Consider the following 15,833-nt stretch of genomic DNA (forward strand, 5'->3'; position numbering starts at 1 on the left):
TCTCATTTATTAGATCTCTTCTCTTAGGTAGGCTAGATAGGCAGTTCCCTGAGTACTGCAGGCAAGCTCCCTCTGGGCACTCCATAGTGCTTAGCAAAGAAGTGAGCCTTGCATGTGCTGGAAGAAGCCATCAGGCTGCACCTACCCAGGAAAGCTAAATAGGAAAAGATAAAAAATTGTTAATTTTTTTAATTTTTTACTTTTTTTTTTCAAACAAAAGATACAGTAAGATATGTGATTTTTTTAACATTTCTTGCTGGTTTTCCTTATGCAGTATCTGAGTTCTTTAACCTGAGCATTTGTTCAGTCTGTGCAGCCATAACAATTAAATGTTTTTCCTCTCAATTCTCTTTTCTATTTCCCTATTCTTTCATTCACTTTTGTTTATATTCACTGTATCTTGGTTTAAATTAGTGTGTGTATTAACTGGAGACAGAACAGGTTATCCTGTATGTTTGTGCAGTGAATGCCTCCAGTATGAAATAGAACGACACTGCAATGCAAGCAGCTAATAGTAGCAGTAAACATGAATGCATTCAATTAAAGTTCCACCATCTAAAGCAAATTAACCATAAATTAGAGAACATTTATTCAGCACTCAGAACAAACAACTCAAATGAACACAAAGAATTAGCATCTTCATTTATTTTTGTTCCTGAACATTTAACTCAGTTTTTACCCATGCTAAAAACGAGAATGTGTGAAAATGAGTCTGAAATGCAGCTTTATGTTACCATTGAAATTTTATTGGAGAGAGGAGTTTGCGTGACAAAATGCAGTTTGATCATAGAAATAATCTACAGGAAAAGATGTGAGCTTGTATAAGCTTTGCATTTTGAACAGTCAGTTCCCGTAGCAGAGCAGCATACCCTTATCGAGGGCAGAACAGGAGTGAATTGGCAGTACATTAGAAAGCATGATTAAAAGAGAGAAAGTTGAAACTACTCTCGTGTCAGCTGTTTTCCTCCACAGGATATTGAGCCATTCCTGTCCTAACCAGATACTGATTGCTTAAAACTTAGTCCAGAAGTACTTGTCAAAACCATTTCCGTAGTTCATTTTGACATGCTGAGCTCTGAGTAGATCCTGAGAATTGTTTGCAATTTAGTGTTAGAGGTATTGGCCTGCTCTTGCTCGTGGTTCTGGAAATAAAATCAGACCTTCTGGAGGGTGAAATGCCTTCACTTTCCAGAAAAGCTTTTGAAATGTTACAGCTGAGGCTCCTCATCAGTGTCTATGGACTCAATAGAGGGCTGGAGGATGCTGCCAGGTGCTGCTAGCAGTTTTTTTCTGTCTAGAAGACTGCAGCAGGGTGGAAGCCTTCTTTCCCAGTAGCTGTATATCCTTTCAGAAGGCACACAGGCTGTTCTTCCAAACCCCTTCCTCAGAGTAGAGGGCAGGATGCATCAATTGTTCAAATGGCATATTAGTGTAAAATAATAAAAGCATAACACTAGAATACTGTGAGGATAACCATGTGATAAACATGAGCAGAAATGGCAAATCTTGCTTCCAGAAAATGCCTAGGATCTATGTACCCCAACCAATTGCATCTCTTTCGGTGCTGAGCTTAAATGTCCTCTAGCTATGGCTTTTTGGTGACAGGTATTAGCCCCAGTGTTATATCCACTATGTGTGTCTTTTTCACTGTGAATGAGTTCCTCTGGTAGGTGGCATGGGACTGCCCTCATAAATGGCTGCAGGATTTATCTCAGATGCACGCAGAAGTGCTGTAAATATCAGTAATATTAGCAATTGAATTCCTAAGCATGCTTGTGGAAACTTCAAGCTAATATCTGCTTATCCATCCAGTATCTCCTCTCCAGCAAAAGGGAATCAGAGCCAAATAAAGATCAATGTGTAAGAAGAAAATTTCACTTTATTTGGAAATGAGGCCAGAAGCCCTTAGAAAAAGAGAAGTCTGTAGTTCCTAGGCAGGAGAGGAGCTCAGTAGGTGCCCTCTGGTGTTTTAAGAATGGCACAGGATGTCAGGGCAGGGAGGAAGATCAGGTTTTGACCATCTGCACACCAAAGAAGATGGAAATGGTCTGAAGAACTGTGTTTATTATTTATTTTTGTATGTAGTAAATTTGCTGCAAAATGATCAAATAGGAACTGAGTGGAATAGGTCCTTTTAGGTATCAGGCTGCATTGATTGGTCATGATCCATATTACCCTTTAATACAACATAAATCAGTCATTTTATATTCATATAGATTTTCTGTCAAAATTAGTTTGTATTCCTGTGCTATTGTTGTTTTTAAATAAATGATTTACATCAATGCTAATGAATCTTAAAATTAATTGAAGATTACTTACCTTTAGAAAAGAAAACCTGTGACAATGATTTCAAAATTATTTCAGATTGATTTAAGATAAATCGAGAAATGATGAAGATTTAGGGAACTTTGGGTTTTAGTCTTGCTTCTAATGCTAATTCTTGTTTCCCATCATTAGTTCATTGATTGCAGCTTCTGAGTCTTTAGCAAGCAGTTTGTGTGATGTGAGTTTGATTTGTTTAAAAGTGTTGAGCACCCCAGGTCTGAGCTAGTTCCTGAAAGTTGCAGTGCTTGTTCAAGTTAAAGCTAAATGGAAACCCAAAATATTAGCAGGCAAATGAGAGATCATTTGGGAAACTGAGTTTTCATCATAGACCTACAAAGTATAAAATTGGTGTAATAATATTTCATAAATCACCTAGTGGTGTAAAAATAAAAAGTGCATTATCTGCTCTATGTGCGGTGTTTATTATTAGGATGATATTCATCTAGTTGCATAATTATTTTTTTAATTCACTATTTCCTAAACTTATGCTGAAAATACTGTTTGATCTTTGGTGAAAGTAGAAGTAAATAAGAGGATAATCAAATTAATACTGTCTGCGTATTATCATATTTTGGTTTTGTTTTCTATCAGAATATTCTTTAACGTATGTTGCATCATACCAGAAAACTGAAACTCTTGAGCTCTGAAATCCCACACAAAATGTAGACCTAGGAAAAAGTGAATCTTCCCTTTTACAGTTAGGTTGTTAGTAAAGGAGTTTTACCACAGTCTTCGAAAAGTCTTGTTTGAAATAATATGCTGACGAGCAGGAAAAATCTAGAGCTCACCACATCGATTCATGTAACCATTGTCTCATTGACTCTACTTTCCCTGTGCAGTAATGTGATCAGTACAAAGTATTGCATATTTCAGACTATCAAGTATAGAGCAAGTAACATTTGTGAAGAATGTATAATTAGATGTAATTATTTGACAACACTGTGAGTATTATTTAAAATATATCCAATTATATTTTGCTTTAAATGAGTCATCACTTGATTTTCTGATGACTGACTGTAATGGAGATTGTATATCTGGACTTGTGAAGAAATGCCTCAGTTTTATGTTAGAAGGTCTGTGTTATTGTTTGCCCAAGGCTAATGGGAAATGGCAGTATACTCAATCCTTTTCTAAGATATTTTAACCCTGTGTATTTCCTCTCTTCTACTTTTTCTTTCTTTCTTTCTTTCTTTCTTTCTTTCTTTCTTTCTTTCTTTCTTTCTTTCTTTCTTTCTTTCTTTCTTTCTTTCTTTCTTTCTTTCTTTCTTTCTTTCTTTCTTTCTTTCTTTCTTTCTTTCTTTCTTTCTTTCTTTCTTTCTTTCAGGAACTGATTTTTCTCAGTGAAGTCAGTAAGAGTTATTCAGTACTCTCTTTTTATTTGTTTTATCTCAAAATACAAGATTACTAATGAGAACCACATTGTGTCCTTTTCTGATTTGCTGAGCTTTTTTCACTCCCTCCCCACAACAGCTTTATTTATCCATTTCTTCATCTGCATGACCCTTTTCTCTTAGCTATTTTTAAGATCAGCTGGAAAACTAGGCCCTATAGTTATTCAATTGCCTAATTTTGTGAATTTAATTTTGTTTTCCTTTAAATTTTTATTCTGAAATGTGAAACTAGACAAGCAAGACAATTCTGGCACTGAAAAAAGCATCAGTAAGGCAGTAAGTGGTGTGCCTAATTGTGCTTCTTCAGTGCAATTACAGCCCACCTGAATGCTCACTGGGTAGCCCAGCAAAATCTGAGCATCAGGACCCATGTCTAGACCAGAGGAATGCCAGAGAAATCAAGCTCACGAGGGAGCAGTGATGGTTTTCCTGTCATCCCTGCCATAAACACAAGAAGAGAAGCCCTGCTGAGCACCCCTGTGCACAGAGGATCTCTGGGCATGAAGCAGCTCCCTCCCTAGCAACCATAGCCAGCACCGCTCTTCCCATTCATTAATGGCTTCCTTCCACACTGGGCTGACACAGGCCTGCCTTCGGCCTCAGGGGCACAGCAGCAGGGCGAGGAGGGCATGCAGAGAGGAAGCACCTCCTGTGCCTGCAATGGTGGGGTCGGAGGGCAATGGCTGCTGAAGGGCTGCGGCCCTGCCACTCATCGCAGTGCTGGGAGGCACCAGGGCCCACTAGGGACTGGGAATCTGGGCGTTGCATTTTTGGAGAGTGCTGAATAAACATGGAAAGGTGTATTTAAAGAAATTGCCCAGCTTAAATAATCAACTGGGGAAAAAAAAGTGTGTCGGGTAATGGAATTTTCATAATCACCCAACCATGGCTTAATTTTAGGGCCGTGGAAGACCTGGAAATGACCTTGCTAATGATTAATAGGCTTTAGTAACCTGGTGGCCCCCTGGGGTGGACAGGTGGAGCTTCCTTTAGAGGGTTTTGAAACAAACAAAACAAACATTGCATTTTTTTTTTTACCTTGACTTATAATAAAGTCTGCATCAATAAATGCACCATTAAAAATCCTCCAGTGGATTCTCATCAGTGGGCTTGTTCCTATTGCCCTATTGAAAAGAGGCCCATGAGAATGTAGTAGGCCCCCCTCTGAGGTACTAGACAATACACAGACACAAGTGGTTTCCTGATTGCACTTATTCACATACCCATAATGATGTGGCTGTACCAGCTGACGAAATGTCGGAAGAGTTAGCCTCGAACCGACTTTAATGAGATGTTGTCACGAACGTTTACAGATTCCTTACATGATGCACATCACCACCAAGACAGAACCTCAAGGTGTTCCAGGACAGGGATCTCTGCTCACAAAGGAATAAATCAATCTTCTCTAATTGGCCCAGGCTGTTAACACAGGGCACTGAAAATAAAGCTATTTATAGGGGATTGTGGCATACAATTGAAAATATTCAGAAATAAGGGTAAAAACAAGCATATGCCTTCTTCACTGTAATTTGCAATGGAAGGATCTGAGAAAAATTAGTTGTCTGACTGGCAGTGTCAGTGATCCCACTGATCCATTGTCCATTCTCTCCAATAGCACAAGAAAAGTAAGTCTGTCCTCTGTTCAGTTTTTATTCTGTATGTAGAATTCAATGTGTTAAATATGTAGCTAATTTTATTTTTTCTTTCCAGAGTAAGTTTTTTGATTCTTAGCACTGGTATTCATCAATAATCCCCATAAATGGTAAAAACTATAAACTCAAAGTTATAATTAGACCAGGTATATTTTCTGTTGTTGTTAGAAAGGAAATAGCCTTTTTGCCAAGACTGTCAGTTATAACAACGTAAAAGCCAAAGAAAATATTAACATTTTCACTGTACTTTGTTACCAAACAATGAGAATACTTTTCCTCTATAATGGGAAATCTCAGTAGACTTTTCCAGAAGTATGACTGAATCTCAATTGCTACCCATTTCCCAACCAAAGATAGTCTAAACAGTTCGGGAGTGGTTCATTTCTCACCTCTTCTATAGATTTCTGGCTCATTTTCAAAAGATCTGTTCTGTGATATAAACCCTCAGAGCCACCTGTTTAAGGACAGCCCTTTTCCGTGGAATAAATTGCTAGTCATGGTCAGAAGATGTGCTTAAGCAAGATGGGTTTTATGAGAAAGTGGTCTAACGGGATGTTTTGCTTGATGAATGTCTGAGGGACCGTCTATCCTACAGGCAGGAATGGTCCCTCAGGAAGTGGCTTAGGTACATGAACCAGGATTAGTGTGCAGAGAGCGGCCACCATGTATGCTCCTTCAGCCCTCCATTCCTCTTAGGTGAATTAGCAGAATCCTACCCCTCCATCTTCCCTCTGCCAACTAAAATTGTCCCTGTCTAACCCAGGAGGCAGCCAGCTGTCTGCAACCACTTCTGCTCCATCTTGCTTCTCTCCCACTGCAGCTTCTGTTACTGACTCACTGTAACCATCTGCATGCTTGAACAGCACATTTCTTGCTGTCACCCACTCATCATTTAAGCTGAAATAGGCTCATGGACACAATGGCACCGTCTGAGATTCACTGGCTCCATCAGGTGGTCTCTTTTCCTGGCAACTGCAGTTTTGTGTTTTGCTAAGTGGCAGGTGGGTGGCTGAAATCATTTCTATTCAAGCAGAGTGACATGATAGAAATGGTTTAATTTAAAACAAAGTTACTAAGTGACCTGTTGGCATGTAAAAGAAAGGGAAGTACATCGAAGCTGCGTCAGAACAAAACAGAGTTGTATTAGTATAGTTACAACCAGAGAAGAAAGCAATAAACCCTTAGAATATACCTATTCTGGAGACAGAAAGAAGATTTGAAAACAACAACAGTACCAGCACAAAGCTGAGTCAGAGTGTTGGAAAAGACAAATAATTTACTTAAATACATTTGCATTCAAATATCTTTGGGCCACCCATGGATAACAAGAGGAGAGTAACAGGCAACTGTAAACACAATTTTTGCTGCTTAATAAGGGAAAGCATTACCCCAGTATTGATGACAGTCACCTCACCATCTGATTATGCTTGTGTTGTATTTATAATAATATATGACAATGTGCATTACACTTCAGGGGATAAAACTTGTCACATCTCTGTATTCACATTGCTGCTTGGTAGATATTAGAAATGTGATTACACTGAGCAGGGCATCTGTAGCCCAGTTCAGAGATAGCTGGATAACTCATAGCCTTCACAGTACCCTTTTCTGATTAGTAAATACAGAAACTCTGATTAAGGCCTAAAGTTGTGTATTTAGTCATCATAATTAAAAGAGCATGGATTTATCACCATCAATACGCCCCAAGTTAAGGGCTGAGTAGATAACATTTGATTAATAGGTTGAAATTAGGAAAAACGTTTCTTTACACGTGATTTAGAGAAAGCAACAAAAAGGTTAGCAGTCATACCAAACACAAAAATGTGCTTCATTTGTATTTCCACAGCTCAAAGATATGATTTAATCAAATTTTGTTTTCACATATTTTTTCTGAATAAGTGTTCTAAGTCTGTGGTCATTCCTTCCCCTGTGGTTTATTGCTGTTTTTGCCTCTAACTTGTCACTTACCTCACCCACGATACTGTCCACTGACTTGGTGCCCATGATGTTGACACCTCTTTTCCATTTATTTATTCTATCATTTTTTCCTCCATGTTTTATATTTAATTTGTGTAGATTCTTAAAGATGCACCTGAGATCCATGAATTTATTTCCAGCTTGTTTAAGTATATACTAGAAATACATTCCCTTTTCTTTCTGTGAAACATTTCTTCCTTACTAACATACCACTTGTGTATTTGGCATATATAAAGATTAAGTAGCATACCAAGAGCATTTTCTACTTTTAAGAGTATTCTGAAGTTCCTCCATAGCAGACTGTTTTTACAGGGTCAATTGTTGGATTCAAGATGTAAGATGACCTTTAAAATCTCACTTTTCTGGACACACAGTGTTCAAGTGATACAAATCTTTTTGCACATCCAAATATCCCACTGACTACACAGTTAGTGTCAGGTGCATGAGTATGGGATTTACAATACATTTTAATTTTAAAATAACTTTTAATTATTTTCTAATGCAGGCGAGGATCCAATGTCTCTCTGACTTTGGATATGAGTAGTTTGGGAAGTATTGAACCATTCGTTGCTGTGCCGACTCCACGAGAAAAAGTGGCCATGGAATACCTTCAGTCAGCTGGTCGCGTCCTGACAAGGCAGCAGCTTCGAGATGCAGTTGCATGTTCTCATTTACTGCAAACAGAATTCATGGTGAGTTTAACAAGCTTTACATGAGGATTTTGTGATAACTGGCACAACAGAAAACTGTAGAAAAGAAGTTACTGAGCAACACTTTAATATCAAGAAGCAAATCATTTCTGAATGGAGGATTAGATTGTTCTGAGGCGGTGTTTTATATTTAGAAATCTGAACTCAACTACAATAAATAAATAACTCATAGATTAACTGTTATCTATAGGCATAGGTAATACAGATTCCTGTTCCATTCTTGGGTGGCATAAAAATTGCATTAGAACTGCAGTACTAACATCCAGGAATTACATCGTGGCAGTTTCAGAGAGATCATAAGAGATCATTTCATGATGACAGAAAACACAGTAATAATTGGAGAATTTGTTCATCCCCCTGTAAACATCACCTGGGTTAGTAATGTTTGTAATTCAAAGACTAAACTTTTAGTTACAGCAAATGACATTTTTGGAGCAGGCACAGACACTACAAGAAGAGAAGCAGCTCCTGAGTCAGTCTAACATGTCCTTAACAAATACTCCATACTATGGGTCTAGTATACTAAAGACTGGAAATACAGAAAAGACTCCTATAAGTGTATTTAATATATTTTAAAAAGTAGGAATGTACAACAAAGACAATGACCAGGATGAAACAAATCACAGCAGGAAAAATGACTCATGGAAAACACATTATCAACATTACTCTAAGAAGACCTGAAAAAGACCAGAATTGCAGAACAGACAGATAAAAAAGTTTATCAGATATAAGGAGATACTGTTTACAAAGGAAATAAAACTGAGTGTAAAAGGAAGCCAGTTGAATGTGAAAGCTGAATAAGGCAGGCCAAAATGTTTTGAATTTACAGAAAACCTTATAGCTTTAGTTTTAAATAGATCAAAAGCACAAAATTAAACGAACAGTACAAGAATCAATAGAAGATCAAAGGAATAAAAAAGAGACTTGGGGAAGGTGAGGCAATCGGAGAAAAGTGTTAATGTTATTTACATCTGTGGTCAACCGTGGAAGAATGTGTGGAATTTCCTACTTGTGTGGCAGAAGTAGATTAAAATAGATCACAAAAGGGTCTGTCTGATATTGAAGTGTTAATGTAACAGAACAGATTGATAAAGTGAATAAAAGGTGATCACTGGAATAGGGTGGTGTCCATCCAGGAGTCCTAGAGGATTTCATGTATGCAATTACTGATCTATTAACATGGCATATAACCTAGGGTATAATGTAGCACTTGTGTCCCAGTATCTGAGGAGACAGAAAGCCAAAAGTAACTAGTCCTTTTTCAGAAGGGCTTCAGAATAGATCCAAAGAACTATACATCTATAAATCTGATGTATATATCAGAGAAATAGCAAAGAACTATGATAACAAAAGATGCCAATAGATAAATGAACAAATGCAATACAATGGGGAAGAATCAGTGCAGTGTTTGTAGCATAGGAAGGATTTCTAGGATATATAGATGCTTCTTAGAGTAAAAGGAGGTCATCACTGGAATCTCCAAGACTTCTGCTCTTGAGCTGAAACTGACCAAGATGCTGAAAAGCCATCTGGAAAAGGGATTAAATTGTAAGGTGACAAAGTTTGATGATGATATTCTACTGTGAATGGTAGTAAAATTAGACACTGACTGCAAAGAAGTTCCAGAAGGATTATATGAGTGTGGCAAGGTAGATGAAATTCAGAGTTGATAAATAAAACATTATGTGTTCAAGGGGAAATAGTTCTCCATACTTCAGTGGGTTCTGAAATACAAGGCTAAGACTTGTGATAAAGGAAGTAGAGAATAAAATAGAAAACATCTTTTTGGTGGTGAAAAAATCTATAGTTCACAATATCATTCACAAATGCAAGCTGCTCTGATTATTCCATTTCAAAGCACGTGAAAAAGTATGGCAAATATAGTCACAGGCTACAGCAGCTTCAGTATCCAGAGATATTAAATAGACTTAGTCGAGGACTCCTGACTAGGGAAGAGGTTCTAATGGAAGCCTATTAAATCATCAATATCAAGAAAGTAAAGATGGATGAATATTCATTGTGGTTTTTGCTGAAAGAACACTGGGGTGGCTAGTTCAAAACACAGAAAGGCTCATACCATTGTTATATTTCTCTCAGAAACCTTGCTATCAGAGGGTACAAGATCCTCCAAACCTAACTGTAGCAGAAATGCTAAGTCATGGCTTGAACCAGTGATGGAACACCTGGTGGGAAGGCAGGGCCAACCCAGGAGAGCTCAGGTTCATGCAGTGTACCCGAGTAACTGGAAGGGATGGAGCCAGCATCCACCTCTTCCCAGACCTCATTTAAGGATTGACAGTGGAGGCAAGCATATCTTGCAGGAGATCCCTGTGTACCTGAGGTCTTCTAAATGTACACAGCTCCTCTCCTTTATTTCTGTGTCCATGGCTGTTGCAATTGGGCAAATCCTCACTTGCTGCAGCCTAGGACTTAGCTACTATGCTGTGCTTTCCGTTGTGCTACACCTAACACATCCAACTACTCAACCCACCCTTAGTCTAAAGTTTTTATAAGTCATTAGCAAACCGAAATAAATGGGAAATCTTTACACTGGTTTAGCACAGGCATAGAATCCTCTCAATTATTTTTAAATGTCTGAGGATGTGATTTCTTGGAGTTTGATTTTTTTTCTTTACAGTTTGTGTATGTGAGTCAGTGAACGAGATGATGAGTTTCATTTTACTCATAGGCTAGTTTTCATTTTGAACAATTACATTCCAATGAAACAGTCCATTTATTTATTTATTTATTTGTTTTCTTTTAAAGAGACAAGGTTTAGTTTGAAAGCCATTTGCTTTGGAAAAATAAATTGCATACTTGTTTTACCAGCAACTGGTTAGATTGCACTTGGAAAAAAAAATTAAGCATTCAATATTCTTTAATCACTGTTCAAACCATCCACTTTCTGTCATTCTGTGGCTTAGGCTGGAAGTCTAAAAGGAACAACATTTTCATGGTTAAAGTTCCCATGTTAGGATACAGTTCATAGAGACAAGCTGGCTCGTTCCTAGAATCTCATGTACCTAGATCTTCTCACACAGCATCCATTCTTGGTTTTGGGTCAACGGATGCTCATATTATATTCTTCTCTCAGTGGAACATAATATGACTTTGGTCATTCCATGCTTCCAGAGAATTATGTAGAGAAGATAATGATTTTTATGTTTCAGTTTTAGATTTTTTTATTGTCTTTTAAGATGAGGCTGCTGTAGGCTTTCTGTCTAATGTCTTCCTTGCTACAGATAATAGCTTTAGTAGAAATATTAAGCATATAAAAAACACAGTATACAGCTCTCACTCATTCTGCTCAGTCAGCTTGTTTTAACTAGCTAAGAAAGTACAATAAGAACGTCTTTTTGAGACTGAAATTACTATTTCCCATGAAAGCGATCTAAGTATGCTGAAAATTGGGAACTGATGTTCAAAGTTTTCAGTGGAAAACTGGAAGATGACCTTTTTTGAGTTATGTTTGGTTTAAAGAATTGTTTATTTAATTAGCATCTTAGAGGGGTATTAGTTCTACTTTTCAATTGTCAGTATCAAATGTTCAAAATATTTTTCACAATATTTATTAAGACAAAAGTGCTATTTTCTTCTTCTGATTTCTTTTTTTGTTGCTTTCTTTTTTGGTTATCAGGAAGGTTGGCTAGTTTTACTTGAGAGAATGTGCCTGATTTGCAATGAAGAAGAAACATAAATTCCCCAGCAAGTTTTTGATTAGTAGCTTGAATTACTACTATTTAAAAGAACTTTGGACCTTGGTGACAGAACAGAGAAAGTTCAGTTCTTGAAACACCAGATTATCAGAAAGTACAGGCTGGTATGGGAAGGTGTCAGGTGGTTGAATCTGTGAAACTTGGTTCTCATCAAAGAGGAGGCATGACTATAACAAACCCTGAAATGAATTGCCTACATTTTCCTAATTCTTGGCACATTTTCTGGAATGTTCTCAGAGACCTAAGTCATATATCTTTAAGTGTATGAGTAGATGTAGCATTGGAAAACCTGAATGTGAACCAAAATACCTGTTATTCGAACAGTATCACCCAGATAGGTGAAGTAGCCCAAGAACAAAAGCGTATGTGCATATGCTTTTACAGTCACACAAGCGTGACTGCCTGCAGCTTATAAATTTCTATTTATTTTAAAATATCATACATATATGTAGAAATTTGATACATATCATCTAGTTATCTACAGATTTTGTGTGCTTATTCACTCATGTTCATGTGCTTTGCAATCAGCCTGCCACTAGCAGGATGGCTTCCTCATCCAATCCTGAATTTTGTTCTGGAATCCTCTCTTACATTTCATAGCCAGCCTCACAAGCAACCTGTCTGTGGCTGTGGTCCATGGTGCATTGGCAGATTCCTGTCTGTGCCCTTGGCCTCGCAAGTACTTAATACAGGGAGGAGCCCACTAACTACAGAGTGTTTACAGGATGTAAGTGATTAATATTATTAATTGACCTTGCTGGCCCAAAGAAATACATTCCTGTTTTCAGCTCACTAGCATTTCTCCATCTGTCAGTAACTTGCCAACTAATGAACTATTTTAAAACTTCAAGAGGCATCAGTAAGGAGACAGATAAGTGACTGGAAAAGCCTCACAGACCACAGCCACTTATGCTTTTTCTAGACTCTTCGGATGACCAGCATAGATCATTTAGCAGAAGGCTTAAAGCATTGTTCTCTCTTGTTGTTCAGTTCAGCAACAAAACCTTTCAGAAGCAGTGTAATGTTAATACTAAGCTCACTGGACTAGTGAATCTCAGCCAGTAGCTGTGTGCAAGGTGCTCACAACCCTTGCCAGTTAGCACCCTTCAGAGCCCAAGGGCCAAGGGGAAGATCCTCAAGGAGGTGACCATTGGGAAGGGGAGAAAGGGAGAGATGGATACGAAAGGGGAAAGGAGGAGCATATATGGAAGAAGGGGCATCAAAAGCAGGACAGAGAAGATGGTTTGATCTGAAAGAATTGAATGAGATTTGTGCAGTGGTGGAGACTTATAACTGAGAAGATCCCATGCTTAGCACAGGCACCACATGGATGGCAGTGCAGGGAAGTGGAATTGAATCTGCAAGGAGAATGTATTTAAGCAGCACAGTTTTTGCTAGCCTGAAAAGAGAGGCAGAGACTCATTCTATTGAGGGCTCAGTTGAAGAGCAAGGAAGAGATCTAGAAAGAAACAGTGTCGTGTCCCTATTTGTCTTACAAAAGTGTACAGGAGCCATGTGTCTGATGGATAGTGGCCATGCATTTGATCTTCGCTGAAGTCCTGGTCAGGCTTTGTCTCTGAAGTTAGAAACTGGTTGATTTTGGAAGAAAATACTTGAATTTTTCAGTGGTGCAAGTCAAAGGAAGTCCACACTATACAGGGTATGAACATACCTTTCCTGCCTCCTTAATTTCCTATGTGTCTGCAAGAGGCAATTATATAATATGCCACTGTCTCTTTGGATGAATATCCCAGGCTAGTAACAGTTCTGAAGTCTCCAGAAATTACTTTACTCTTAAGTAGAAGTATTAATTTAGCAAAGATCAAGTTCCAGCTTACACTAAGATAATTTAAACAGCACTGTCCAAAACTTAAAAAAAAAAAAAAAACAAAAAACCTGTCAAAAATGAAGATTTGACTCAACTGAAACATCTTTCATGTTTTAGCTGGCAAAATGTGACCCAGAATCATTGGGGGGGGGGGGGGGGGAAACAACTGTCTGAGGTTTTTTTTATTCAACTACAAGAATGCTAGCAGTATTTTGAAACCTCAAAATCAAAATGACTGTCCCCACTTTTGAGTTACTGCATGCAAAGGAATAATCACTGCTATGAAAAACAAGATATTTAACTGATGTTATGAGGTTTGCACAAAATTTCAGTATTATGTATCATTATTATTTAATTACCTTGAAATTTCTCAGCCTGTTTATGCAAATTGTTGCATGATACTGCACTTTTCAACTCTACATTTCTAGTACTATTGTGTTTCCTAACATATCTCCTGATCTTCTAAAAACCTTGCCTTTAATAACTCATCAGAAGTGTTTCTTGGAAGTCACCCCTTCAATATGCAACTCCTGTGTTTATTAAAGGAAGGGTGTTGACAGGCTTGAGGTGGGAACCACTTTTTTCTTAATAACTTTGATGTCAAAAGACAGTTGTGTAACAGCAGATGGCCTTCTGGGGATAATTTCCTGTATGGTTCCTTTGGAAACACCAATCTGATTTAATTTATTTTTTATAGGAAATACCAATGAATTTTGTGGATCCCAAAGAAATTGACATCCCGAGTCATGGAACTAAAAACCGCTATAAAACAATTTTGCCAAGTAAGTGAGTTAGCCCATGGTTTCCTACGATGAAATTTAGTCTGCTTTGAGAATGTATTGCCATGAAAAGTTAGTTGTCTTTATCTTTGATTGTTGTGTACCTATTCATAAGTGTATTTGAAGTCTATGTAGAAAGAAAGCTGGGGAGCTGACCAGTGCACTGGGGAACTGACCAGTGCAGGACTCTGCCTGGATACTTTAGACTTAGGTGCATGTTTTGGCTGCATCCCAATCACATGCTGAAAAGCAGCCTAGATGTATGCTGGTTTTCTCTGGAGGACAGCTCAGGCAAATGGGTTGAGATAGCTAGGCCATGCCTTCACAGTAGCTCCCCTGATCTGGAGAATGAGAGGACCGAGGCTGTTGCCTGTATCAAAGCCCACACCATCAAACAGAGTGCAGCCCATCACTGAATACTGTCTTGGTCAAACGAGTAGATTTTGTCTAACATTAAGTGGCTCAGACTAAAAGAGAAATTGCATCCTATCCTTTCTCATAATGGACTTCCATCTTATAAGGCCACTTCATTTTGTTTTAATTATTTTTCTTCTCCGTGCACTCCATGGCTTTGTGGAAATACGTTTATATTAGTAAGAATACAATGCTTTTTCATTGTTGCTGTAAACTCGTTACTGCTTTGCTATACTGCTTCTGTATTCTCATCTGCCCAAATTATTTACTTCTGTCATAGTAATAATTGGTTTGTTGTAATTAGAGGTGATTGAAAACTTTTCAGTGGAATAGTTTTCCTTCAAAATACAGGTTTCTCTGAAATTGAAATATTTTTATACCATTTTGGGGGGGATGCTGAGATTTGGAATCTTTTACTAATTGTTTTGCTTTGTGTTCAGTTTCAAAATAGGTTGCAGGAGTTTAAATACTGCAGTAAATTTAGGCATGAATTGTTGTGTTATTGTGATATTTTGAAAGTATCAAAGAGGAAAAGTTCAGTGATTCTAAATGTTGGGGGATGCTTTCACAGCAAAATATAAACACAACTTTTTGCTTGTATTTGGAATGAAGAATACCTTTTTTTAATCATAGCATGTTCTGTCAACTAGGAAACTGCTTTCTAATCATTTCTATACTGCCCTTGTAGGACAATGTTACATATCAGTTATGCAAATTCACACACTTTGAATGACAAGATTTCTCCCAGTGAGCCTGAATGCACTGTAATTTGATCACACCATCCAAAGACCTTGCAGTCAAATTAATGAGAAATGATGGCTTTCAGCTGCTAGATTAGCCTCAGAAATGCAATACATAGTTGGGGAAAAAAAATGCACTGTGCGGAGCCCTTGCTTCCCTTCAGCCACCAGCAAAATTCCCATTGACTTCAGGGTCAGTTCATCCATTGCAACGAACAGCTATATGCAGCTGAGTGCAACAGAGGAATGTTGAAGGGAATTAAATAAATGAAAGCAATTGAATGCAAGTTGTCACTTACCA

General features: G+C 37.9%; 1 protein-coding gene across 1 annotated transcript in view; it reads left to right on the forward strand.

Moving 5' to 3' along the window:
- PTPRR (protein tyrosine phosphatase receptor type R) overlaps positions 1-15,833 on the forward strand; it is a 145,262-nt gene that overhangs the window by 101,845 nt on the left and 27,584 nt on the right. The window contains exons 7-8 of the mRNA XM_065743306.1: positions 7,851-8,037; positions 14,297-14,381. Coding sequence (XP_065599378.1) covers positions 7,851-8,037; positions 14,297-14,381 — 272 coding nt within the window. The remainder of the gene's footprint in view (positions 1-7,850; positions 8,038-14,296; positions 14,382-15,833) is intronic.

The sequence above is a fragment of the Cyrtonyx montezumae genome, unplaced genomic scaffold (assembly GCF_038088225.1).
Source record: "Cyrtonyx montezumae isolate F1298 unplaced genomic scaffold, pur_monq_1.0 scaffold_3, whole genome shotgun sequence".
In the NCBI taxonomy this organism is placed as follows: Eukaryota; Metazoa; Chordata; class Aves; order Galliformes; family Odontophoridae; genus Cyrtonyx; species Cyrtonyx montezumae.